The sequence below is a fragment of the Penicillium alfredii genome (assembly GCF_028826965.1).
Source record: "Penicillium alfredii strain IBT 34128 chromosome Unknown utg000007l_segment0_segment0, whole genome shotgun sequence".
In the NCBI taxonomy this organism is placed as follows: Eukaryota; Fungi; Ascomycota; class Eurotiomycetes; order Eurotiales; family Aspergillaceae; genus Penicillium; species Penicillium alfredii.
Genome location: NW_026622704.1, coordinates 3,062,053 through 3,087,765, shown reverse-complemented (window position 1 = coordinate 3,087,765; position 25,713 = coordinate 3,062,053). Strand labels below are relative to the sequence as shown.

General features: G+C 50.9%; 12 protein-coding genes across 12 annotated transcripts; 7 read left to right on the top strand and 5 right to left on the bottom strand.

Annotated features, from left to right (window-relative positions):
• Nucleotides 1–10: 10 nt before the first annotated feature.
• Nucleotides 11–1,118, top strand: erg2 (C-8 sterol isomerase ERG2; the record flags this gene model as incomplete). Its single annotated transcript, XM_056656405.1, has 3 exons — nucleotides 11–536; nucleotides 691–717; nucleotides 781–1,118. 3 exons carry the CDS (start codon nucleotides 11–13, stop codon nucleotides 1,116–1,118), a joined length of 891 nt encoding a protein of 296 aa, XP_056512018.1.
• A 274-nt stretch (nucleotides 1,119–1,392) lies between these two features.
• On the top strand, nucleotides 1,393–1,630 carry NUU61_005822 (uncharacterized protein; the record flags this gene model as incomplete). Its single annotated transcript, XM_056656404.1, is given in 2 exon segments — nucleotides 1,393–1,442; nucleotides 1,462–1,630. The coding sequence occupies 2 exon segments, from the start codon at nucleotides 1,393–1,395 to the stop codon at nucleotides 1,628–1,630; spliced, it is 219 nt and encodes a 72-aa protein (XP_056512017.1).
• Nucleotides 1,631–2,512: 882 nt separating this feature from the next.
• Nucleotides 2,513–2,961, top strand: NUU61_005821 (uncharacterized protein; the record flags this gene model as incomplete). The annotated part of the gene is made up of 2 exons (XM_056656403.1): nucleotides 2,513–2,826; nucleotides 2,943–2,961. 2 exons carry the CDS (start codon nucleotides 2,513–2,515, stop codon nucleotides 2,959–2,961), a joined length of 333 nt encoding a protein of 110 aa, XP_056512016.1.
• Nucleotides 2,962–3,480: 519 nt separating this feature from the next.
• On the bottom strand, nucleotides 3,481–4,665 carry NUU61_005820 (uncharacterized protein; the record flags this gene model as incomplete). The annotated part of the gene is made up of 1 exon (XM_056656402.1): nucleotides 3,481–4,665. The coding sequence occupies one exon, from the start codon at nucleotides 4,663–4,665 to the stop codon at nucleotides 3,481–3,483; it is 1,185 nt and encodes a 394-aa protein (XP_056512015.1).
• Nucleotides 4,666–5,811: 1,146 nt separating this feature from the next.
• Nucleotides 5,812–6,507, top strand: NUU61_005819 (carboxymuconolactone decarboxylase family protein; the record flags this gene model as incomplete). Its single annotated transcript, XM_056656401.1, has 1 exon — nucleotides 5,812–6,507. The coding sequence occupies one exon, from the start codon at nucleotides 5,812–5,814 to the stop codon at nucleotides 6,505–6,507; it is 696 nt and encodes a 231-aa protein (XP_056512014.1).
• A 560-nt stretch (nucleotides 6,508–7,067) lies between these two features.
• NUU61_005818 (uncharacterized protein) lies at nucleotides 7,068–8,564 on the top strand (the record flags this gene model as incomplete). The annotated part of the gene is made up of 1 exon (XM_056656400.1): nucleotides 7,068–8,564. The coding sequence occupies one exon, from the start codon at nucleotides 7,068–7,070 to the stop codon at nucleotides 8,562–8,564; it is 1,497 nt and encodes a 498-aa protein (XP_056512013.1).
• A 3,718-nt stretch (nucleotides 8,565–12,282) lies between these two features.
• Nucleotides 12,283–13,211, top strand: NUU61_005817 (uncharacterized protein; the record flags this gene model as incomplete). The annotated part of the gene is made up of 2 exons (XM_056656399.1): nucleotides 12,283–12,627; nucleotides 12,741–13,211. 2 exons carry the CDS (start codon nucleotides 12,283–12,285, stop codon nucleotides 13,209–13,211), a joined length of 816 nt encoding a protein of 271 aa, XP_056512012.1.
• A 644-nt stretch (nucleotides 13,212–13,855) lies between these two features.
• On the bottom strand, nucleotides 13,856–15,561 carry NUU61_005816 (sugar porter family MFS transporter; the record flags this gene model as incomplete). Its single annotated transcript, XM_056656398.1, has 2 exons — nucleotides 13,856–14,518; nucleotides 14,578–15,561. The coding sequence occupies 2 exons, from the start codon at nucleotides 15,559–15,561 to the stop codon at nucleotides 13,856–13,858; spliced, it is 1,647 nt and encodes a 548-aa protein (XP_056512011.1).
• A 1,202-nt stretch (nucleotides 15,562–16,763) lies between these two features.
• On the bottom strand, nucleotides 16,764–17,726 carry NUU61_005815 (uncharacterized protein; the record flags this gene model as incomplete). Its single annotated transcript, XM_056656397.1, has 3 exons — nucleotides 16,764–17,003; nucleotides 17,044–17,405; nucleotides 17,453–17,726. 3 exons carry the CDS (start codon nucleotides 17,724–17,726, stop codon nucleotides 16,764–16,766), a joined length of 876 nt encoding a protein of 291 aa, XP_056512010.1.
• A 2,738-nt stretch (nucleotides 17,727–20,464) lies between these two features.
• NUU61_005814 (uncharacterized protein) lies at nucleotides 20,465–22,278 on the bottom strand (the record flags this gene model as incomplete). Its single annotated transcript, XM_056656396.1, has 5 exons — nucleotides 20,465–20,700; nucleotides 20,763–21,343; nucleotides 21,410–21,516; nucleotides 21,565–21,609; nucleotides 21,667–22,278. 5 exons carry the CDS (start codon nucleotides 22,276–22,278, stop codon nucleotides 20,465–20,467), a joined length of 1,581 nt encoding a protein of 526 aa, XP_056512009.1.
• A 477-nt stretch (nucleotides 22,279–22,755) lies between these two features.
• Nucleotides 22,756–23,344, bottom strand: NUU61_005813 (uncharacterized protein; the record flags this gene model as incomplete). The annotated part of the gene is made up of 2 exons (XM_056656395.1): nucleotides 22,756–22,850; nucleotides 23,053–23,344. 2 exons carry the CDS (start codon nucleotides 23,342–23,344, stop codon nucleotides 22,756–22,758), a joined length of 387 nt encoding a protein of 128 aa, XP_056512008.1.
• Nucleotides 23,345–24,136: 792 nt separating this feature from the next.
• NUU61_005812 (uncharacterized protein) lies at nucleotides 24,137–24,790 on the top strand (the record flags this gene model as incomplete). Its single annotated transcript, XM_056656394.1, has 1 exon — nucleotides 24,137–24,790. One exon carries the CDS (start codon nucleotides 24,137–24,139, stop codon nucleotides 24,788–24,790), a length of 654 nt encoding a protein of 217 aa, XP_056512007.1.
• Between the last annotated feature and the right edge of the window lie 923 nt (nucleotides 24,791–25,713).

Here is a 25,713-nt window from a genome sequence, read left to right as displayed (position 1 = left end):
AGAGAGAGAGATGAAGGAAGAGACTCTCAGCTGGACCCCCGGTGGACCTCGGGTGAATCGATTCACAGTCGATCGGATTCCGCGGCCCCCGAGGGCAGCGCCCCACACGTGGAGCTTCCGGGGATTGCAAGGTTTCTGCCAGGGGCAATTCATCAAGTTCACCTCTTCTCTGTTTTGCTCTTTCCTCTGTTTCCCTATCCCACTCACCATGCCCTCCAAACCGGCCAACAAGTCCTCGGGCTGCTGTTTTTCTATCCGGAGTCTCAGCTTCCTGGCGGTCTTCCTCGCTCTGTTCTCCGCTGTCTACAGCTTCCTCAACGCGCGTCTGGAGCAGTTCTACATCTTCGAACCGGGCCACCTGCACGATCTCTCCCAGCGTGCAATCAAAGCCCATGGCGAAGACACGCGCTCCGTGGTCAATTACATTGTTGCCGAGCTGGAGCAGAAGGTTGGCCCGCAGTACCTGAGCCACGAGGAGGAATGGGTGTTCAACAATGCAGGAGGTGCTATGGGTGCCATGCACATCATTCATGCCAGTAGGTGTGCCCTGGGAAGCTGGTGCTGCTCGGGGCCTTGGATTTTCATGTCTCTTGGCTCTTCCCGTGAACAGTCACCTCTACGACTGGCACCCATACCTCTAGACCTCGGTCGGAATATTGAGGACTCGCTGCTAACTCTGTCATTCTTTAGGTATCACTGAGTACCTGATCATCTTCGGTAAGCCACAAGTTCCATCCAGTGGACGATTGCACCCTTTCTAACTGCCTCTCCTATCTACAGGCACTGCGATTGGTACCGAGGGTCACACCGGCCGACACACCGCCGACGACTACTTCAACATTCTTCATGGCACCCAGTTAGCCTACGTGCCCGGTAGCTTCGAGCCTGAGGTTTACCCCGCCGGCACTGTCCATCACCTCCGCCGCGGGGAGGTCAAGCAGTACAAGATGGACTCGTCCTGCTTCGCGCTGGAGTACGCTCGTGGATGGATCCCGCCTATGCTCTTCTTCGGCTACGCCGACACTTTCTCCAGCACCTTGGATTTCCCAACCTTGTGGGCGACGTCGCGTATCACCGGGCGTGAGATGATCTCCAACCTGCTGAAATGGAAGCTGTGATTCTGATCACGAATGGGATGAGATTAGACATGCTGTAAGAGGGTTGTGGGATGTACAATACGCGTCTTGGTTTTATTCCATCCGAGGCGCTGTGATCGTGAGTAGTAACATGGCGTTGGAGAGGTCTTGGGAATAGATGAGAGGCTTGGTGCTTATACACCTAACCCGAAAAGCTTGGATAGGGGTGATTCTTTCGACGGGGCGCATTTGTTTGAATTGTCTACCCATCGATCTTATGATTGCCTATATGGTGATAGAATTATGCACAAATAGAATGACCATAGAAGTAGCTTTCGTGGCCAAAGAAGATGAGGGCGTCTACGTGTATCTTATCATCCTCAAGGTCGTATAGCCCCACGCAAGCTGTGGCCACCAAGGTCCCAGCGGGACAACACAGCAAAGAAAATGAATTCGCGAGTTCTGTCATTATCCGTCGCAAGGACGATTCTACTCAGATGGATGGCTTCATTGAGAATGGCGCCAAAGCTGGATTCAAGGGACTGAGAGCGTAGGTTTGGCTGATTGCTTGAGAGACCAAGTATTGATGATTCCAAAGTCCTGATTTCCGAGTCCTCCCTCTTCTTCTGATTGGATTCGCCACTTATCAATTGGATCGAACGAATATTGCCAGTGCCTTGACGGGGGGTTTCCAAAGTGATCTCTCTGTCGATCAAAATACGATCAACTTGGGCAACCAGCTCATGTTTCTGGGTGTCATAATTCTGGAGATCCCATCAAATATCATCCTGCATCGGGTAAATCAACCGACTGTCCCATTGCACCGCGCTGGCCTAACGAATCTAGGTCGGACCGCGACGATGGATTGGCGGGCAAGTATGTATATTTGGGGTTGTCGCCACGCTACAGGTCTTTGTGAAAAACAAGACAGGGTTTCTTGTCACGCGATCAATCCTTGGTCTTGCAGAAGCGGGATATATCCCGGGTGCCATGTACACTTTATCTACATGGTACACCAAGCAAGAGCTCACAAAACGAATTGCGGTATTCTTTTTTGGCATGTTCGGAGGCACCGCGGTTTCTCCTCTCCTGGGTGCGGGATTGTTGAAGTTGGATGGAAGAGCTGGGCTTTCGGGCTGGCAGTGGATCTTTTTAGGTACGTGATCTTCTCGTGTGGCTTGAGACAGTATAGTTGATTGGTCTCAGTGGAGGGCATATGGTCAATCACTCTGTCCATAGTACTCATGGTCTTCCTCCCCGAGAAGAGCAGCAAAACGTTGAGCGACGAGTCTCTGGATAAAACGGAAGCCGGGCAAATTCCACTGCGGACAGTCTGGAGGACCTTAACTGATATTCGAAAATGGCCCCATTTCATTGCCACAGCTTGCGTTTTTTCAACATGGAGTCCTCTTACCACTTACACTCCCACCATCATCATGTCTTTGGGATTTGGCCGTATCCAAGCAAATGCCTTGGCTGCTGTGGGGAGCTTTTTGACCCTGCCGGTGACCCTTTTCTTCGCATGGCTCAGTGACAGGATTAACAACCGTGGCCTCGCTGTTTCCATTGCAATTGCGACCTATCTTATTGCTTTGATTGTCCTGAGAGTTGCCCAGATGCATGTCGACAAATGGAGCAAGTTTGGGCTATGGACTATTGTCAATGGTCTAGCCGTTGGTTATCATCCAATCCATAATGCCTGGATCCAGATGAACTGCCAGAACGCAGCAGAAAGGAGCATCAGCGTAGCGTAAGGCTATCCTTGGTTTCTTTTTGAGTGGACATGCTAATCATACTTCTGTTTAGAATGTGTAAGAAGTTTTAGTCCTGTCGATGCGTTTGATAATCATACTAACCCTTCGGTAGTTGTGATGACCGCTACTAGTGGTCTTATGGCAGGGACACAAATATTCCGCCACGATGAATCATCAGTATGGTATGTTGATTGTGGATGATATTGATCTGGCATACTCTTCTGAACTTCGCTGACTCTACTCTCGATTCTATTAGTTACCCGAGGGGGCTTCTGATAATGATCGGCCTGGTTCTGTCCGGTTTAGTCCTCGTTGCCACACAAGGTGGGATCTATTATGTTTCAAACCGTCGCATCAGAGCCGGCGTTGAGTCCAAAAACTTGAATGTTATTTGAAAATGGCTTTTGCTTCGTTGCGGCCAGATAGTTCATCTTCCAAGGTGGGTGTTTGGTTTAAAAGTGTGATGAAAACAGCGGTGGAATACACCCCCTACCGTTGATATTGCATACTGATAGCCCTTCACAGGCCGTAAAAATAATGCTCTGGAATGGTAAGCAGGTCATGAGCGCACAAAAATCCACAGGATGCACTCATAGAAAGCAAAGCAACCGCGGCGCTCTGTAGACAAACCTAGCGTATCCAAAGTATTTTCATACAGAATAAGCATATGGAACTTGTGGAATTACCATAAGAAACATCAAAAGTGACGGGGTATATACAAGAAGAAGAACAAGCTTTACAAGATCATTAAACAGCCGAGATCCCCCCTTGCCCATCCAGTATCCTTGCATCTCCCATCTTCGCGAAAGAGCAAGCCTCTCTCCCGGCCCAAAGGGCAGATCTGGCTCCCAAAATTTGGAGTGGATGATAGCCATGCCACCATCGATGTCATCTTGGTTAGGCCAATTGAGATACCATGAAAAGTGCAGCCTCCTCCAGGGCATCGGCCCCTGCCAGCGATGGGCATAGTTGAGCAAATCTTGATCAGGGAATCCATTATAGAACAGGTCCGGTCGGGCGATGATCTCCAGATAGTGCTGGAAAAGCTCGGTGGATGGTGTGTACAGAACAAGTCCACTATTGAAGTAGCCCTTGGTGTGATCGTGGTCCACAAAGGGATAGGGATGGTCGCGATCAAGAGATTCGGGAGCTGCGGCTATCGCAAACTTTTCAGGGAGTGTAGCCAGCGGCAAATCAGCCCGGTTAGTCTGATTCTTTCGAGAGTTCATAGGTTCCGAGCTCGGATCTTCGAAGATGGCATCGATTGGACGTGTGATGACCATGTCTGTGTCCATCAGGAGAACTTTGCGGTAGGGCATGATTTTGGGATCAAATAAGCGGACTTTGGCGAACGTTTCAGCCCAGCGCGGTTGGCCAACCGTTATGTTGTGTGGCACATCCTCGACCTCAATCACCGTCGCCCCGTCATCCCGGAGGCGCTTGCGTTTGCTTTCTCGCACTCCCTTGGTGACGAGAATCACAATAGACACCGGGCTAGTGAGCTTCGTGCTGGGGGCATGGAGCAACTGATAAACCAGCGTCCGGGCCCCTACATAATATCGGTCCTCATCGTCGCCGGCATCTTCCGTCCCATATGTATCTGTGCCGACAAAGGTGCCGATCGCGTAGGGTGTCTTGACAGGGCTGGGAGTCGGGTTAGAATGTGGCTTGAGATGCGCGGAGGAAATTGTGTCGTTTTGGTGAGCGGTGCTGGAATCGGCGTGCTTTTGAAAAGTGGCGTCGCTGCGTGGGCCCGAGAGCGTCCAAGAGACCACCAAGAAAAAGGTTAAGCTGGTAGCTAGCACAAGGAAGAAAGTCGACTTCCTGCCCGGCATCCTGCGATGGCAACTGAGCAGAGTGAGGTTAGTAATCCCCGCGTCCGCCATCCGCACGTTGGATCCACGGGGCTACTCATCCAGAGGGGAGCCATCTCTTTATATTTTTAAGCCAAAAAGAAAAAGACACATGTGGATAAGCTTGATGATTATTGGAGATATACCCACATCAGGCACCCAATCGCCGAGTTCTATCCTTCCAGCCTCATGCCCCGGCTCCGCTCTTACTCAGATGGTTTGGGGCTAGAGGTCCGACCACATCATGTTCTGACAGTAGGGGGCAGATCCGTAGACTAGAAAATAGAAAGTAGAAAATAGAAAACAGAAAATAGAGAATCTTAGAACATAGGGAGAAAAAAGGTGGGAAAGCAAGGCCTCCTATGCCTTCAGGCATGGTAATTCCAGCTACGACTGCGACTAGTGCTGATTAGCGCGAGGCTTGATCCAAATTGGCCCCCGAATATTATCTATCCATCCGCTTACCGGAAATCCAATTTTGGTTTGCCTTAAAAATTGGTGGGTCTGAAAGAATGTACAAGACCGACGTCTACGCTTTGCGGCCATCCCTGTCTTTTCCTTATATAGGATCTAGAGAATATAAACTGGACCCGAAAATCTGCTGCCACAAATCAATCAAAATACAACAGTGGATGTTCAACTCGGAAAGATCAAGGGAATCAGCTATTTTAACCAGATCGGAGTAAAGTGACAGTGACCAGGGATGTATCGTCGACCCCTTATGGATATCTCCGGCCGAGCATAGCAGGTTTGCTCGAATCTCACAAGATGCCCCTAGGCCAGTACCATTCAGTCATAAATGTGCCACCTTCAAATGTCCGGTCGGGCCTATGGGCTGTCATTGCATATGCGACTGGATTTGAGTTGTAGACAGGATGGCCTTGGTTGCTGGAACAAAATGCAGTGCGAACCATGCCCGGGATTTGAGGTAATGGATCCCCTATTACTTTATCACCAGAAGCTTGTAACTATAACCAAGAAGAGGTCCATTATACTGTGATGCGCTGGTCGGTTACGCGGTCGCCCGCTTACCGATTTACCTTCACACCGGCTAAGTACTTAGCCGCCTGACGCAGCGGCCTCGGCAGTGACGATTCCCGCCTTCATAACATCAAAAGTAATCTGCTGATGTATGTCCTCCAGCGCCGAGTCACTGTGTCTGGCCTCAACACTCTGAAATACCGTCCTTCTCAATATCCCAAACGCACAATGCGGCTGCCCTACGCCCCTTCCACCTTGCCGGATGATGCCCCCGCCGACACGGCAGACATCTATGCTCGCATTGCAGCTCGACGAAATCCTCGCCCGTTGATCCCGCTAGATCTGTCTCTATTACATAGCCCACCCGTGGCTGATGGCTGGAATAGCTTCTTGGGTGCGATTCGCTCGCGCACCGTTGTCGACTCGGGCCTCCTCGAGCTAGCGGTTTGCCGCGTTGCTGTGCTGAACCGCGCCGTGTATGAATGGAATGCCCATGCTCCTCTGGCCCTTAAAGGCGGCATTCAGCCGGCTGAGCTGAACGCTGCTCGCGAGCTGCCTTGCACTACGGAGGAGGAGCTCTCCCTACTAGAGAGTAGCCCGCTGACGCCGCGACAACGCGCTGTCTTGCGCTACACGGATCAGATGACGCGCTCGATTAAAGTCCAAGATGAGGTGTTTTCCCAGCTGCAGGCCGTCGGATTCAATGATCGTGAGATTGTCGAGCTTACCACCGGCATTGCTGGATACAACTGCGTCAGTCGCTTCCTCGTCGCGCTGGATGTTGGCGAAAACAATGACCGCGAGATGAAGAGTGTTGATGAGCTAGTTGCAGCATTGCAATGAGGCATGTGCATTAGCGAAACCTTTCTTTTTTAAACAGCGCCTGGGTCAAGACCTGAAACGACCGGCAAAAATGAACAACACATCCCATTTGGAGCAAGTTTCTGCATCCCATACAATCTAGCATAAATCTCTATTCTCTGTGTCTCAAATCGAAGGAACAAATACAGGACAGATATCATCTGAAATGCGTGGCCGGCTCAAAATACCGCTCTTGTTACCGGATATCCACATACTAAGATAGCCGTAAACAGGACTACATGCTAAGCGTCTAGCTTTCCGTCCAGCACCTAGCAGATAACGAAACTGTGTCTGGATGATAGAAATCGTACAGTTCTTGTGAGGGAAATATAGTAGTTTGGGCATGGTTTTGTGGTAGATCGAAATATCCCAGGAACGCGCTTGGGGTATCTTCTTGCAGCCATCGCGTCGCGTACTGAATGCGATCGTGGATCTGGCACCATCGGACGTGTCAGGCCGAGTTTCAATAGTGAGGCGTTGTCTGGAGTCGTACGCCTGAGCGCTATGCCCTATGGAGAAGACTTGGCGATGCTCCACCGACAATGCCGATCGGCGAAGAGTTTGAAATATCGAGGGCTTTTGGATCTCTGGTACCGAGATTCTCCAACCCGGAGATGCTTTCCCTTCCGTCCCAGCTATCCAGTGCATGCCTCCTTATCCTCGCAGATCTGGTTCGAGCCAAACCACAGCTACCCTCCTGGTCGCCTGGACCCCAAGCAAAGCTGAAGGCGCAAGATGGGGTCACCTTCGACCCGCTTGGCGTTGCAGCCGTCCTTTACAACCCTCGAGTCGATCATAGTGCCGCACGACTCTACACCCAGTATGATCATGGTCTCTTCACCTGGCCGCACATGATTATGATCGGGGGCACCCTGCCTCCGATGCAGATGCTGGTCGAACGTCTCACGGCAACCATGCGGTGGATTCACCCGTCAATCAAGCTATGCGCGAAAGATACCACAATGCTTCCTGTTCAATCAGATGTCTCTGAGAATGTTTTTCAACAGCTGCCCTTGAACCTCAGTAATGTCTGGTTCAGCGACATTGTGTCTTTCGAAACGTCAAGCCACCCGGGCAATGACTTTGCGGTGGTCGTTGTGGACACAATCTTCCAGCCGTTATCAGAGGCGAAACGACATGTCCGGGACAGGCTGGGGATCGTCAGGTGGCGGATCCTGAAATGGGCCTTGGATCTAAGCGGCCTTGTCAACGGGGCCATGCTGTTCGCCGGTACTGTCTTTGGGATTCTAGTGGCGGATATCTGGGCGTTCACCTTGTTCTTTCTATACAGCAGCCATTGGCTGGCTTCCCTGCTGATATCGCGCACCAGCATGGTCAAGATTCATAAACCGGCCCGCGTGAAGCCCGATTCCACACTGAGGTATGCGGTCTGGCAACGGGCAGAAGGCGGCACCGTCATCTTCAAAGGTCGACAGAACAAGCTTGAGGAATGGGCACGATCAACGTGGGAGTACGATCGGACGTGGGTCAAGGACTGCCTTCATTGGCTCTGGATCATGTCAGGAACCTTGTCAGGAATTGCCTCGGTGGCGTGCATGGTGAATATGCGCGGCTATATGCAACTGGCATTTCTTGGAACTCTCATATATGGGTCGCTGGCGGAAATTGGTGCCACCCGAATCGCCCGCATCCTACAAACAGCCGCCCATGGCGAGGTTCCCAAGGCCACGGTTCAAGACAACAAATACCGGACTGAGGGTATCATCCGTGCAACACTGGAGGTTGACGAAAGTTGTCGGCTGACGAACCTCGACTGGATCGAATTGGGTTTGCTTCCTTCCTATCCGGTATTCCACAAAATGCAAGAGCTTTTGCGTGACCTCAGCACAACCCAGACAAATGAGGACAAAACGAAAAGTTCTGGCGATATACGAGACGGCACGATACATGAAAAATGCGCACAATTTCTCGAGTTGTTCGATTTCCCACATCATCACGAGGGACTGGCCAAAAGAATCGTCAAAGAGATACAAAGGGCACTGGGGATCAAAATGCCCGCTGAAGCCACAGAGGGGTGAGCGAGGAGAGATGAGTGTCAAGTGAGACTCTTTCTTCTCATTCAACCCAGCAGTTATCCAGCAAGGGGTCGAGGTGGGTGCCAGGATAAGTGTAGAGACAGCTGAATCGAGTTGACCTTGCACTCTCGGGTTGCTTGGCTATAAATATACAGCAAAGGGCATGGTGTTTTTCCCTCGAAATTTATCAAAGAAGGACTGAATAGGTTAAATTAGTATACAGACATGATGTACAATAAGTTCGGTGGCTTACGGCCAATCAAAAACCCAAATGAATAATTACACTCGATGCCCCAGGCATTCAATGGGATACACGTGACAGCGACACCAAATCCGCCAAGACTGGCAAGTCTCGCAGATCAGAGAAGCTGACTTGGTCAACGCCCCACGCATGTTGAGTCCCTTCCTATGGAGGATTCGATCGGTTGTCCTGCTCTCACGATCCCCCAAAGTCCAGCTCAAGTTTGTGCCACATACGACCATGGAGGTGGGGTGAGACTTGGGGATTCGTTCGCAATATATTCCATCGTCGCATTTCCTCCCAATTGGAGTGTCACCCTCAACCCTGGAGTCCGCACAGATCTTCAGGAAACTGCACTTACTGTTACAAAACTTCTGCCGGTGCTAGTCACACTGGGCAAAGATTCTTTGGCAAGCCTCGCCTCGCTACCCTGTCACACACCCCAGAACATCGATTCTCAAGGAGCAGTGCCGATTAGCGACCATCTCCCATGGTTCCTAGTGAATGCAGCGAATTTTTCCACACATTGTGTCATTGGACAAAATAACCCTTTGGAATCTCTCCTTACGGTTCTGCAGCGACCATGGTGTGTCCTCGAGCTCTGCTGCTGTAATTCCGCCACAGTCGCTGCAGTCCATAGACTTGCGACGGCGGCGATGAGGATTGACCCAACCGCTTATGACTCGGCCGTGGCACTATTATCACACGAAATGTTGCAGAGAGCTAAGAGATACGCTCAAAGTGTTGAGCCTCAAGGGTTGTTCTCATCTGCACCAAGACAACACTGGACGAGAAACAATCCGACGTTGCCCCAGGCCCAATTAGTCTACGCCAGATTATCCAACAGTCGCATCCGCTCACATAACGCATTCTGGCTGGGATTGATTACCACTTGTGCCATTTACTTGGGGGTTTCCTTCTCAGATTTGGTTCGAAGTTTGTGTGATGCAATCCCCATGGCCGTTCGGCAGTCGATGAAATACGGACAGGACAGATATGAGTGCTACACCATTCGAAGTATGCATGGAACTCACCAAAAGCTAAGAGAAGGCCATTTAGACGAAGTATGGGGACCGAGACGGCGCAGTGAGATTCACCTTGGACAGCCTGAGAAGACCTGGAACACCAGCACGAGACGGGAACATTTTTCACAACACTTGAGTGCCAGTTACCGTCATCGAAAGTACCTGCTTAGCATTTATCAAAATATGTTGGGGCAAATTGCAGAGCTTATTCCTTGAATAGTGTTATACAACGAGGCATCTTCTTCCTGCAGCGGGAGACCTTGATTTGACGTCGAGACAAATGCTTCAAGATTGATTGCCTTTGTTTTATTGCCTGTAGATGGAGCTAGATCTATATGTTCCCCGGTCATGGATATTGTTCTATACCTAAGCATCAAACCTGCCACGTAACCAGTGATCATGATTAAGAATCAAAGTTTGACAATTCATGGGTTAAACACCTCTCCTAATTACTCACCCTGGTTCGAGGCACCGTATAATTGAATCATCGGTAATGGCTTAGCAATGTGCACACTGAGAATTGCAAGGACTGGGAAAGATGAATGGAAAAAAGGGCTCAAGTCCCCATGATCCCCACAACGAGGTCCTCATTTCCCTATCTTCCTGCCACTTCATACTATTGAATGCAAAACATCCTCCCGTCTTTCCCAAGCCCCAATATGTCACTTGATGTGCTTGCTCAAGCTAGCCGCCTTCGTTTGGGAAGACCGTGCTCACTTGCCGAGGAAAGCCCTTGCCACGGTGGCTCGCATCGCGTATTAAAAGTGGTCTTCGAAGATTCTGTGTCATGGGCCGCCCGGGTCAGCCACCATTCCAATAATTGGAAGAATGAACTGCGTGCCGTTAGGCAATTTCAACACGTCAAACAGCAACGACCAGAGATCGAAGCCCCAAACCTTTTCATCGAACCTGAACACCATGTGCTTTATTCAGAATGGGTTAGTGGCAAGCCGCTAGCAATATGGAATCATCAAATCTTTTTTTTTTTTTTTTTTTTTTTTCAACACCAAAGGCTTCTGAATGACCTTGCGGAGTTTGTGTTGCAACTATGGACCACCCCAGTTACTTCCACCTTTGTTCCAGAAAACAGTCCTCTGTACTCCGTCTGGCTAAAAGCCTGGACCGAGGTCTTGTCGTACGTTGATTGGCACTGCCAGATGGAGGAATGCCATTGACTATCTGATAATGCGCTCTATGATACCAAATTATGCCGCTGAATTCGATAGATACAGCAGCATCGGGTTTACCCACGGAGATCTCAATGCGCATAATATCGTGAAAAGTGACGATTTCTATTTGACAGGGTAGGCACAAGCGACGCTGTCTCTCTACTTGGAGGGGGTTTAATTTAGGGTCATCGACTGGGATTGGATGTTCGTGGCACCGCTGCCAACTATTATCCATCACCCTTGGTTCATAGCCGATATCCCTAGTTGGAATAATGATGGCGTGGCAGAAGGCGAAAGATTCGCCGACGACCGTCTTTACTTTGAGAATGCGATCATGAGGAAAGAGATTTCACAGCATCTCCCTCTTACTGTATCAACGTTGCAGAACGACTCTGGAAAGAGATTGTTTTTCCAATCAGCCTTCCATTTCAAGGATACTCATGAAAAGTTTGTCAAGGCACACTGTCCATGGACAGAGAAAAATATCAGAGATGCGAGATCAGAGTTGGATACTGTGCTTGGTTTATATCCTGAGTTGGGAGATCAAGAACGTGTGCGAAAAGTCGAGAGCCTGTTGAGTGAGAGACGTGAAAAATAGCTTCCCCAAAGAGTATTTTCTTCTCCATCAGTTGATTGTTTTAAAAGAAAAGTCACAATTAGACCTGGGAATAGTTTTCGGATCCAGAGACGCCACGCACTTTTGCTTGAATGTCCTACTGGGTGCTTTACGTCTTATAGAAGAAAGGAAGTAACTCGCTCTGACGCGGTCAATCAGATTGGAAATCCTGACACTGTGGAAGAAATCATTGAGGCTCGAAAGGAGGTGGGCATCGAGATTTGATCGTCAGGAAATACGAGGGCCAAGATTTAGTGCTTCCCTGTTCAGGAGAGTTATCCTGCGGATCAGTTCAAGATACCCACTGTCAAGCCCACTTTTCATGTCATTATTTTTTTCTCTTTGACATTGAAAGTTTCTTTTTAACATTAACGAAGCTGCCTGACAGCAGCATTGGACCTCATCCAACATCCAACATTAGAAGCAGCTCTTAACTGCAGCCTGGGACCGTGATAGATTGAACGCCACGAGGTTTTATACTCCAAACACCCGGGACATCCACCTAAACCCCATCCACCAGACTCTTGTCGGTGACAGTCAGCCAGAAAGTCGACCTTTGACCGAACGATTGAGCTGGGGGTCAAGTGAAAAGCCACATCGAGACGACGAAATCCTTCGGCTACCCAAAAGCATCCTTGTCGGAATCGCCGCATCTCGCTCGCTATTTGGTATGAAGCTGACGACGTCACGCTATCTGGATGGGGGCGTGTACGCGTACCAGGTTTCCGGCAGCGTGGACGGGCCACTGGAGCCCATCGCAATCTATCCGGTCAAATCTGAGGACGAGATATTGAATCACGCAGTGGCCCCAAATTTGGACCGGGCAACCTACGCCACTCGCCATAACGTTGTGTGCATTGACCATGACGGTAGCGGTATCTGGCGCTATAGCCTGGAGCCTCGCTCCGCCCGGAGTAGCGGACATTCCCCCAGCTGTGTATTCTCCCTCGACGGAAATTTGGTGTGGGTGTATCGCCCGGATGCGATGGCCGATCGTGGCCCTGATATGTTGGTAGTGCTGCGTGCCGATTCTGGCTAGGTGATCGACAAGGCTGAGCTGGGCAGTGTTGGGCTGCATGAATGCAGCCCAGCTCAACAAACATCCCGACGGGAAGCATATCTTGCTAGGTGGGCGAGGGTCAAGATGGGGTGAGATTTTACCGAGCGTCACTCACCGGCGATGACATGAACCTGCACCCCTACGAATGGATCGATCGTTTCTTGATCGACGTGGCGCCCGACGGGCAGAGTTTCATGACTGTTGATCACGGCCGTGAGGATGTTGCATTTCATGTTTTTCCTAGTGGTGAGGTGATCTCACACCTCTCCGTGGATGATTTTGGGTATGAGTACGGGGAATCATTCATGGACTGGAGCGGTGGATTCCTCGACGCAGACAGGGTCATCGTCTCTATTGTGGGCGAGACTGATAATCAGGAGTGGCACCATCACCATAGTATTGATCTTCGCACTGGTATTTTGCTCGGTCGCCTCGAGGCACATTCACGCGATAGCTATGATTTTGAAGCCCTGGGTGATGGCACTTGGATCGTCTCAGACCCTGGTGGCAAACCAGTTCGCTACCGATTGTCCAACTGATCAGCTGCTTTCATTGTATGGATTGAGACACATGTAGACCGGCCATCGCCGGATCGACTCGCGAGGAATATTCGTGGTTTTTTGGAGTTTACTCTTCTGATTGGCTGTGATGGGCTATTTACGGATTCTATCTTGCTCTTTTACCCAGAAACTAATACCGATTTTGATATAACAGAGCTAGTTTTGCTCCGTGCTTTCCGTTGCTTCACTTGCAGTTGCACCGTTTTACGCTCTTCTTGGAAAGCCAATGGAAGGTGTGTGCAATACCCAGGACATACCTGGCCCTAACTCAGATGGAGCATTTTGCGTACTTTCTCGGAATGTTTTAGTTTACTTGGGCACGGATTTCGACTCCGGTGAAGAAATTAACGGGAACTAAAACACGTCCGCTAGTTATATGATATTCTTGCGCTGGTTTCAATTTCGAACTCCTGTCTAGCTGTGAGAGAATCTGTATGTTCTATTGGATGCAAAAGTGAAAGTCTAAATTTACAACGAAAATAATGAAATCGTGCAATAATCGCACCTCGGTACTCCAGGTCCAAGATGTTATCGCGTCATGCAATCATAGTCAAGGCAAGTCGGGAGATGTGGAAGTTTAGAAACAACTCAATGCATCAAGGTCCAAAACCACGGGATATCTTTCATGCGTTCTCAGCATGATACATCTCTTCCTCCTTACGCCCAGATGGGCTTTCGTCGGCGGCCCACTCCTGGCGCTGCGGGAGCTCGTAGTCGCTGCTCTTCCAGGGAGCAACCTTGTTGACGTACATGTAGTCGAGCTCTTCCAGAGTGCGGCCCTTGCCTTCAATCACGAAGAAGTACACAACCAGCGCAGCCACAAAGAGACAGCCCGCAAAGACGTATCCATAGGCAAAGTCGATGGCGCTGGTGATAAATGTAGTGAAGAAACTGATGAGGAAGTTCCACGCCCAGTTCGAGGCGGTGGCCAGAGCCATACCCTTGGCACGGTATTTGGACGGGAAGAGCTCTGCAACGATAGCCCACACCATGGGACCCCATGTCATGGCATATGCCGCGATGAACAGGCATGCCACCACGATCATGCCTTTACCGGCACCCGGGGTGTTCTGGGGCACTTCATGGTCCAGCATGAAGTGGCCCAGCGAGGCGAAGATCATAAAGCACACGAACATCCAAGCGGCACCGAAAATGAGCGACTTGCGACGTCCAAAGTTCTCCACCACGTAGAGGCCACCGAAGGTAGTACCGAAGTTGACCGCGCCAAGGATACACTGGGTGATGAAACTGTCGGACAGGCCGGCACCTTCAAAAATGGTAGTTCCCTATCGAAGAAGTGTATTAGCTTCCTTTTCCAAAGGCGACAGAGGGTGGTGGAACTCACATAGTAGAAGAAGTAATTGGAACCGGTGAGCTGCTGCAGGGATTGCAGGACCATACCCAAGAGGATGCGGTAGAACATGCGAGGAGCAGTGATGAACTCGTGCCACTTTTGGTCACCAGATTCGGCTTCGAATTGCTCACGGATCTCCGCCATCTCCTCCAAAATGCGGACATGGTTCTCGGGGACGCCGTACAGTTTGGCCAAAGTGCGCTGGGCACTCTCGGCCTTGCCGTGACGGAATTCGTACCGGGGGCTTTCGGGAAAGAAGACCATGCCTCCGCCGAGAACCACGGCAAAGAGAAAGGTGAGACCGAGAGTGATGCGCCACTGGGCGGTGCCGTCGAGATTATGCGTGCCCAAGTTGATGCAGTAGGCCAAGAAGATGCCGAGAGTGACAAACAGTTGGTAGCAACTGATCATGGCACCGCGAATGTGACGCGGGGCACTCTCACCCTGGTACATGGGAACCAGTAATGAACAACCGCCGACACCCAAGCCAGTGACCCAACGGCCGACGACCATTTGCCACCAGTGACCAGCAGGCGAGGTAATTTGGACAATCAAGCCGATGTTGAGAATCACGCACCAGACCGTGATCGACCACTTGCGGCCCAGGATATCCGCGACGGGGGCACCGACCAGGGCGCCGATCAAGGTACCAATAGACAGCAGGCCAACGATCAAGCCGGAGCGTGTATCGGAGAAGGCCCATTTGCCTTTAATGACCTCACCATAGCGCTGCAGGTAGTTAGGCATCTCCTGGAAGCCGGAGATTTGACCCGTGTCGTATCCGAAAAGCAGCCCACCCATAGAGACGAAGAGGGCCATGACCAGGGATCGCAGAGTGATACGTGGAATTGGGGTGTCGACCCCGGCTGGCTGCATGGGTTTCCGGAAACCACTATTCGGGGAAGAGTCGCCGGTATTCAAATTCTGAGCTGGGGCGACGGACTCCCCATGATGGGAAGTAGATTCAAGACCCATGGTGTGTGTGGGGGGTTCAAAGAGGGATACGTAGTTGAAAGGAGGGACAAAAAAGAAAAGAAGAAGAGAAGAATATAACCAAAGCAGGAAATTTGGTTTTATAACAGCGGGTTCAACGGGGGAAGTGCCCACGGGGAAGTAAATGAGACAAGAACATCGCCCCGGGGGGACAGAAACGGCCCTTTTGTAATCCAGCGGGGACAGAAAAACGAGAACTGGAGACGAGTGGAGAGACAATGTGGAGAGGCGAGATGACGATGGCCAGCAGACGGACCGGCCGAAGCCGACTCGCACGGCCCCGAGAAACCCACCGGGTCAGGGGGGCAAAGCCAGCCAGAGCCGATTCCAGCAGGCGATCGGCTGCGGTTCGCCATTCAGACGGTTAGCCGAGTGTCCGGCACGTCAGGGTCGGGTAGATTTCAAGGACCAGTGGCGACTTCGCCTGCACGCCATGCCGACATGTCTTGGCTCGGCACACCAGAAGAATCCCGCGATCGGGTCCGAGAGAGTTCTCACTTCGATATTCTTGATTCCTCGCGCTCCTTTTGTTTTCCTTTGACCGGCAGGCTCAACAAAACAGTCGGGTAAAATGGGAGAGTCTGGAGAAAAGTGGGTATCGGACAGAAAATGCCCGCTCTTCTTCCGACCCCATGGAGTCCCCGAGGCATTCCCGATCGGTTTTTCGGTGAGTCGCACCCGAGAATCATCACCAGAGTAGGAAGGCGGGTTTCTGGAGAGGAGAAGTGCGGAGTTCTGGAGGGTTGGGGCACGTCACTCTTCTCACCTTCCCATTCTTCTATAGGGAAATGGCCAAAATGCTGTCATGGTGTATTTTTATTGTTATTGTTATTTTTGAATTTCCATCATCAAAGATAAACCCTTTCTGTCATAAAAGGATGGGTTCGCTCGCGGTTCGAAATACTAGTAGTTCGTCTTATTTATGCCACAGGAATGAATGGCTGTCACTGCTCTATTCCACTATGCATTAGGCTATGATAGAAAGAATAAAGAAATACAGAATTATGAAATCCGTTGATCACTTCTCTCCGTCACTTCTTCTCTGACTCCGAGTCCGTATCCCAATCGTCGTCATTTCCAGCAGCTTGTTCCTTTGGCACAATGACAAGCCACCTGATCTTTTTGGTCTCCTTCTCCTTGTTCTTGGCTTGCCTCTCTTCCCTCCTGGAGCCTCCCCGACCCGCTCATCTACCTGCCCTCCGCTCCTGCCGAGAATCCTTCTGATTCTGCTTCTCTTCAGCCTTCTGAGCTTCATGTGCACCCCACTTCTTCATCCACCCTTCAGGCTTGGTCGGTGCCTCCACATTGTCGAATGATATTGTCATAACTCGGTTTCCCAGCGACCTCATGCGCTGCATCGTAGGATTGTTCCTTCCCTGAACCATCGGAGCGTTCATCTGCGTGTACTCAAATGCCTGCTTATACTGAGAGAAGACATTATCTCGACCACTCAAGCCAACGTACTCGAGCATCTTCTCCGTCTTGCAGACTTGAACATTTCAATCCCTTTGGATTAAAGAGGTCTTTGTTCGCATTTTCCAGGTACTTCTTCGTCCGCGCTTTGGTGGTAACTGACGAGCCGATACCAGCAGCCACGTTGACTCCCGCATCGACTATCTGTGCGATCATGGAGGGGGCCATGCCGGCAACGTTGCCTGCTTTGTTGGCGGCTTGGAGAGCTGGATTGGCCATCCATGCTTCGTTGAATTCGTCGAGAAAGATAAGCCATTCGTGATGGGTGATTCCGTAATGTCGCTCCATCTCTGGTATCCGGACGCGGACGAACGGGCTCATGTTTTCATCGCTGAATCTCTGATGGCCAGCCTCTAGAATAGTGGGTGCATGGTTGGTTGGTTTGGCCCCAGTGTCTGACTAGTTTCGGTACTCACGAGGAACACCGCCGGGTTGGGGTTCGCTTGACTGGTGATCGGGGAGCTGAGGTAGTGGATCTTGGACGTTGCCATCTTGTTGTTCCCCATACGATGGCGGCGAAACATATGGATCGTATTGTTGCGGAGGGTACTGCGGCTGTGGCGAGCCATATTGTTACTAGGGGTATCGCCGTTGCGGTGGGCCATATCCTGGAGGTCCACCGTATCCCTGAGGTTCTCCATATCCTTGGGGACCACCGCACTGTTGCTGAACATATGGGTTGTACTGGTCTTGTGGCGCGCCGTACCCTCGTCGTCCATTTAATCGGCCGCCGTGACCGTAGCCGCCTCCGCCTGGCTTTTATAAGTCGGTGATCGAAATTGTGAGCTGCTCAGAGACCCATACCTGCCTTGTTCATGCTGTGGGTCATTCAGCCCCCGGTCGCTCAAAGCATATCAAAGCTGGGGCTAAGGCCTGAAAGGCGAATAAACTATGGCCAGGACTTTTGAGAAGTAGAGTGAAGCGTGCACAGCACACAGATCCCTCTCTCTCCTATTTGGACCCCACTGACTAGGCTGAATGCAGGCTTAGCAGGGCCTAAATAGGTAAATAGGGACCCGTGTCGACCTTCTCGGGCTTCAGGTAAACCCATTAAGGGAATCTAGCTTGGCCAAGACTAGAGCGGAGCATCATGGATCGGCAGTGCCACTAAGGCTGGTGTTTGAGTTGTGAGAAGATACATAGAAGTTAGTCTGGTTGATTTATTTTTAATACTCGTGCCTGGTCGGCACACTCTTCGTATCTATTTGTTGTTCCTCTTTTTTTTAACCCATTTTGTCTATCTATAGAAAATGAACACCAAGAGTTCCAGAGGAGAGGGCGCGGGTCGCGTGCTTTGTGCTACAATCACTCGGGCGAAGCGAGCTTCAGTGGCTTGTCCCCAAAAACATAGTCCGCCACATCCGTTCTATAATATACAGAGAGGCCATTGCAGAATACTCGGTGGGCACTTAGCTGCGAAAATCATAGTCACAAGTGAAATAAATAAGTGAAAAGACATAGTCCAAAATTCTACCCAAACACGGTATGGGTCGCGGAGTAGGACTTGTCCGCTTCGCTTGTTCCCCGGGCCGAGCCTGGGGCCTAGGGGCAAGTCGGCCGGCAAACCCGGCACGCTCATTGAGCCCCAGAGCAGCCCTTTATTGCCGATGCCGTGGACAATTTTCTCTTTTAAGACTACGCGCCCGCTGTTAATTGAGGATGTGAGTTGATTGGCGGATCTTTCCTGGTCTTTTTTGGCATTATCCATGCATGAGCTTCCTGCTTCCACCGACTGAAACGCCTTGGCAAATCGAGACACGCGGAGCTTCACGGGTTTTTGCACCGCCTAGACTGGCTGGGGATCTCCCCACATCAATCAATTACGAGTTGAGCGTAGGCAATAATTAGGCAGAATAGGTGCTCTACGTGCTTCCACCAATTCGCTTCCACACCATCCCTATCCACATTCCATAAACAACACGGAACTCACTAGGATGAGAGATTCCGCAACATTTGACTCGTTCACTCTAAACTGCATGTTCGAATCCAGAAGGAAAGGTTCCAGCCGGACCAATACTCGCGGGGAGGCGGACCGGCCAGCCAGACCCAAGGTTCAACTACGAGCTTTTTAACTGCAACAACTTTAATATACGCTTTTGGAGCTGGAATTATCGCGGCTGCTGGCCGATGAATACCCGCGACGAGAGCCCCGGCTTTGTATCTCTGGAGTCAGCATTGTGGAACTGTGATGGTTCACCAGACTTGCCCTCCAATTGTTCCTCGTTAAGGGATTTGAATAGTTCTCCTTCCAATTACAATTATAGCACAGGATTAAAGTGCCAGAGAGCATATAAAATGGGGAGCCTACTGAAAATTCGAGGTGGAAGATGGCTGTTTGCGGCGCCGCCTGCGCCATGGAAGATCTAAAAGTCCTTGTGGCTACAAAAATGGCGGAAATTCTGAGAGCAAATAGAGTGGTAATTGCATCCTTACAGCCCGGTTCGAAATTCAAAGTATCAAACCATAGATGTCTATGTAGTCTATTTTACGTAGCTCTCATCTCAATACTATGGGGAGTCCTACATTCTATTAAGTCCATGCCATAAGATGGGTTATTGACACGCTATATCTCATTTCAGCATGTAATCGCCGCCCTATTATCTTAAAATGACCCATCCACATATCCAGAACCTCATTATATACTCGATACGAAATTGGGAATGAGCTAGCCGCGGAGCCAAACAGGTATCAATGCAATCGCGACACCATTAGTCTTTGTAGGCGCAGGAGTAGCTTGTGAAAATTCTCCTGACTGGGCTGAAAATTAAGCGGCGCGTGAGGCTCCAAGAATTAGTATTGCTCGATATTGATATATTGATACAACAAAACTGCGGCCACGCTTCGCGTAGCCTCATTCTTGCCTCTTTGGGGTTGAAAGACCACGAATTAGATAAGAATTTCGAAAAGCGATAGAAAAAACGATAGAAAAAAGTAGAAAGATAGTAGAGAAAATATTAGATAATAATAATAATAATAACAGTAATCCAACAGATGATTCAAAAGATAATCACAATAATAATAAAATTAGGTATAGTGAAAAGGAAAAAGGTACACAGTCAGATGAATCGGGATTTGGGGTAAAAAAGAGATAAGCTAATAAGAAAGCATTAACGTAAAGTGTGCAAGTGGAGTGGCCGTGAATATATACTTGTTGATAACATGTTGACACACACAGCAATGATTGAAGCCTCCCCAGCCAATAAATTGATTTTTAAGATCATATCTGATTAGGCGGTACTGTCACCTTGGACAGAATATGTTGCTACACCGCTTCAAGCGTGTGATATGGCTATATACATACAGACCCCCGCGGGCATCCATCCAAGCCGTAGTGTATGGAAATGGGGTAGGGGCGGAAAGCTGCCCGAGCAAGCGGAGACTGCCTAAACCCAATTGCTAGTCCCAGACAGATTCATGGACTCTTCATCTTGTCGGGCACTTCGGTCGTGGCGTCCGGCGCAGAATCTTCATCTCGTCCCACGGCTTCGGTGGGGGGTCCGCGGTAGTTGTGGTAACCCCAGACTCCATACCAGACGGCCGCAATCATAACAAACCCAACGAAGACCACAGAGGCGTAGTTCATGCTCTCCTTGGTGACGGCCTTGAGCGTTGGCATACTGAACAACGGAATGGCAAGCATACTCCATGCTATGGGGAACATGTTAGTGGGTGCTTCAAGTCGGAAAAAGGCGGATATGCTCGAGACTTACCCAGAGCAAAGATGTTGGCCATCATACCCACGAAGCCAAAGTTGAAGCTACCATGCTCAATGTCCTCGCGACGGCGGAAGATCAGTGACACGGCGATCGGACAGGCGTAACTCATGGTCAAGAAGATAACGCCCACACCCGAGAAGGCATTGTAGGCAGCGGTGGACCCGAAGTAAATAGCGCCCAGGGCAATCTCGATGACCATACCAAGCATCATGGCATTGAAGGGGATATCCAGGTGCTTGTTGATGACACGCCACCATCCCGAGCCAGGAATGCCGCCATCACGGGCAAAGGCCCAGGTACAGCGGGAAGTAGCCGTCACACAACCCACTCCGCAGATGATGCCGAGGACTAGCAACGGGATCAGTAGACAGAATGCGCCGGCGGAGTTGCCGATGGCCGATTTAAAGATCGGGGGCGTCGGCTGAGCCGAAGCTAGGGCCACCAGGTCCTTCAAATCCGGCAAAACAAAGCAGACTGGGATCAAGAACACAAGACCGGCGATGGTGTTGATGATGACGGTTCCGACCATGGCCTTGGGGACCATGACTGCGGGCTCTCGGACCTCTTCACAGAGACTAAACTGGAGGATTAGCGGGGCTTCTCCACTTTCGCTGAATCGGCATGTCAACCAGGGGACTTACGAGACGATCATGCCAGTAGCAGAGGTCGCATAGGCGGCGTGCAACAACCCGATGAAAAATGACCAACCGGCAGGCCACCCAGCCTGAGGCTCAAAGTGACCGAAGACCTAGGCGCCCGAGTGTCGACCTGCCTTCGCGATTGCCAGCAGACACACGACGATCGCGATCAATCCGGCGAGGGTCCAGAAAATAGCAAAGGTCTATGGGTCGGACGAGGTGAGTTTTCTACCGCCAGGAAAAGGTTCAAGAGTGCTTACTTCCAACCATGGCAGCCATTTGTTACCAAATGCGGAAATGGCATGAGTGAGCAGGGTGATGGCTAAGAAAATGAGGTAGGTTTGGTAGGGTTGAAAGTCATCGGTGATGCCGACGTTGGGGGCCTTTTCGAATACGTTGAGACAGGAGACGAAGAAGAGTGTAGTTCCGAAGTTGACCGCCAGGGTAATGGTGATGTTGCCCGCGACATAAGCCCAGCCGCAGATCCACGAGGCTACGCGACGACACCAGAGTGGCGACAGGACAAAGGTTTGATAGTAGACGCCACCGGCAGTGGGATAGACTGAGGTGATTTCGGCCAAGGAAATGGCGACGCATAGGATCAAGAAGGACACCAGTACCCAGCCCCAAACGATGTCGACGGGGCCACCGGCGGCCAGAGGATAGTACAGCGTAGTCGACAGACCGTAGGGGACCGACGAGAGGATGAAGCACATAAAAGTGACTTGCCAGACGGAGCGGTTGCGGCTTAATTCGGGCGTGTACCCCAGGTCCTCCAGCGTGCGATCCGCCTGGGTGGTGTCGACGCCTTGTTCCGCTCGCGTGACCGATACCCGCGACGGGCGACGGGAGTCGGAAGCCATCGAAACCATTGGATTCAGTGTCTGCGTTGCATGCGGGGACGATTTTGCGTAGGGCTGTCTACAGTCCAGAGAGAAGGGGAGACAATACAGTTGGGGATGAGTAAGGAAGGAAGAAAAAAAGAAAGAAAAAAAAAGGGAAAATGGTGGAGAAAAGACGGGAACCACACGTGAGAGATGTCTGGGAAGTATGTGGATTCGGTGGATCATTAGAATTGGTGTGGGGATGATTTTTTGACAATTTGCTTGTATGGAGTCTCGTATATCCATGGATCTCTATGGATCTCTATCAATGTAAATAGAACCCTAGTGGAAGCCCTGCAGACTCATCTCGCGTGCATCGGGCGCCATGTCACGGGAGACATCCCGAAGCCAGCCGACGGCCATCCCGCAGCTTCGGAGGTTTATCTACATGCGGGCCCACGGCAGATAAAGATAGCAAAAGACGTAGAGAGATAAGACGGATGATATCCATGTCAGCGTGATTGGCTATGGAGCAAAATCAATGGCCACTTTGAGTGCCTGGTGCTGCGATGCTGCCTGGGATGTCGTATATGCTGTGACAGCCGCGTGGAAAGGATAGTCTGGAAAGGGGAATGATTAGCACAGATAACGGGCGCACGTCTGGTTCGCTAACATACGATGGGTCACCAGTGAGCTGATGTCCAACATCCGCAGCGCCACCAGCCGCAACAGACGGGGTGTCGTAGTACAATTAACGAGCGACATGTGGATACCGGGCGAGTCAGTGGTGGCCCCAAGATGGTTGCTCTTTCATGCACTGACTGATGTTTCGATCCCAAAGTGTCTCCAGGTGTAAATCCACTTTGGTCCCGTGGACCCCGACATTCGCGATCGCACCGCCCACGGCCACAAGTTCCTGACCCAAAGAAAATGTCGCGGGATTACCAACCGCCTCAATGACCGAGTCAAACCCCTGACCATCTGTCAGGGCCATCGGTTTTTGCTTGGCATCGGGTGTCGCAGAATTGATTGTCTCATTGGCACCGAGGGACCGGGCGGTGGCCAGGCGGGTGTCATCCAGGTCAACCATCACGACCATCAAGGGCGTATACATGTGAACTGTGAGCAGTGCTGCTATCCCGACCGGACCGGCGCCCACAATGACTACGGACCGTAGCGACTCCACACCCGACTCCCTGATGACCCAACACGCGCCCAGGTTGGACACTCAGAACGTCGCCTTGGAGGATGCGAAGATCGGTGCCGCAGATGGAGGTATAAGTATAGACAAGTGCTTTCGTGGTGTGAGATTCAATCGAAGCAAAGATCTCGAGTGTCGATCGATGTTCGCGAGTGTGATCTTATACTGGGTGGACTTGGCGTGGCTCGTCTCGAGGCTGGGGAAGTCGGCGACAAGAGCGAGTGCTTTCTCTATCGATCGGCCGACTCCAGGATTTTTTTGAACGCCTCGGACTGTTTTCGCGGGGTATGTGGAGAATGTCGGTCTTCGTGGGCCTTGTTAGATCATTGATGGATCCCGGGATTTATCCAGATCTATCTTCGATCTACCACAAAAGGCAGGCCAAAATGGCCAAATCTCTTTTTCCGAGTCACCACATTGAAAGTCGCATGTTTGAAGCCATCTGCAGCCAAATCAGGCGGCCTCGCCGACGCCCGAATCGGCCTAGTCGGGTGTGGTAACCTTGGACTTGACCAAATCGCATCACCACTAGATCACTCCTGGCCTCCGACTCCCAAAGAGTGTCGGAGCCTGGATCTGCTTCCAAAGACTGGGAAGATGGATTTCTTCACAGTACCTCACTCTCCATCACCATCTCGATCAAGACTCGTCCATCCCATCGAACCCTGAAGTACCATATCATCTCCATCACAATACCAAGACTCGATGTCTCTCCGCACCGTGCTTTCGTCTGTGGTGGCCTCGACGACAAACCTCAAGGCCAAACTCCAGCGTCATCTCCAGGCCAATGATCTCCATTTGTATCTGCAAGAATTTCGAGAGAGGCAGCGAGCCAAGATCGAACGCAAATGGATCTCCCAGCATCGAGCGGAAACCCGGGTTGGCAATCAGATTATCCAGCGCGAGATGCACCTCGGGGCCAAACTCGCCTATCTCCAGAACCAGGTCAATGAACAGGTTTCTACGGACGTGGCAGACCTCAACGGCATTCGCGCCTGCGAACTCGAACTCCGACAACTCAACCATGACTTCGGGCACCACCAACAGAAACTGACAGACCTCGAAAAGGCCAAACCATCTGGACCTCTTGTCCGCGAATATCTCCAATCGCTGCGTCGAAGACCGAGAAAACTGTGGAAAATCGAACAGGTCTACTGTCAGCTCCGCGGGGGCTGCTGTGCCCGCGACTGTGGCTGCTGCGAGCGAACCTGGAAGACGATCCGGGATCCCTCGGGGAGCGTGAGCTACATGCACTGCACCCGGGCCTGTGGATGCTGCGTGCGATATCGTGGCGTGTACTGTACCGATCCCGAACTCAAGCACCTGAAGCCGCGGCCAGTCACTCGAAGTGGTCGATAATCATTGGACCCGAAGCAGTGGGTGGTCCATGAAACAGGAGTGATCGCATTATGTATGTTTGATTTCTCATGGCAATTGCGACTATTATCATCCATCAGCATGGAGAACGGCTTTTTGTGACTTCTGAATTCTTTTGCTTCTGAATTGTGTGTCCCAGCAGTTGATATTTATTTAAGCAAAGGTGTATTTCTTATTTCATTGTTGGAAATTTATTGCTTTAAACATCGGCATACTATATAAAATCCATCGATAGAACATATCAACGCTGTGTAGATGTGTAGACAAATATGTAGATGTGATTGGCCCAGGAGGGACTCGAGTAGATTCGCCCCACGCCCTTAGTTACGTGCACTCTTGTTGTACGCGTGATGATTTGCCTCCGTGATAAGACTGTCTCTGGCCCCCTCAGACCGGCTATCTCTTCTACGCCTCGCTTCCCGGACCGGTCGCCGGACCGGTGGCCTGGAAGTGCCTTGGCGTTCAATGTTGCAGCCTCCTGAATGCCGTGTGGCTTCAAACTTCTTTTATTCAATAATTTCAATCTTGTTCACTGATCGCTGATTCGTTTCTTCTTCTTCTTTTCTTCTTTTTCTTTTTCTTTCGGAGAGCTTCTTGCAGGCCATTCAAAGGACCTGGGAATTTAAGAAGTCAATTCCTCGGAAATAAGAAATGCAATCGACGCATTGTTTTTGCAGGGCAAGAGGGGCAAAGCCTCGGGCCTCTCTTATCTCGTGTCTTACCCCGGACCCGCTTCTTAGCGGCTTGGCCTGGCTATCACGGACCTCCTTGGGCCAGTCACAAATGCCGCAGAGGATGGTGGCTGGTGGGAGTCGCGGGAGAATGCGATCCCTTTAAGAAAAGTGTTTCGCCTTGCGATTTCCTGGACCATTCCGTTTCACCCCCCTTCATTTGTCGCTGCCTTT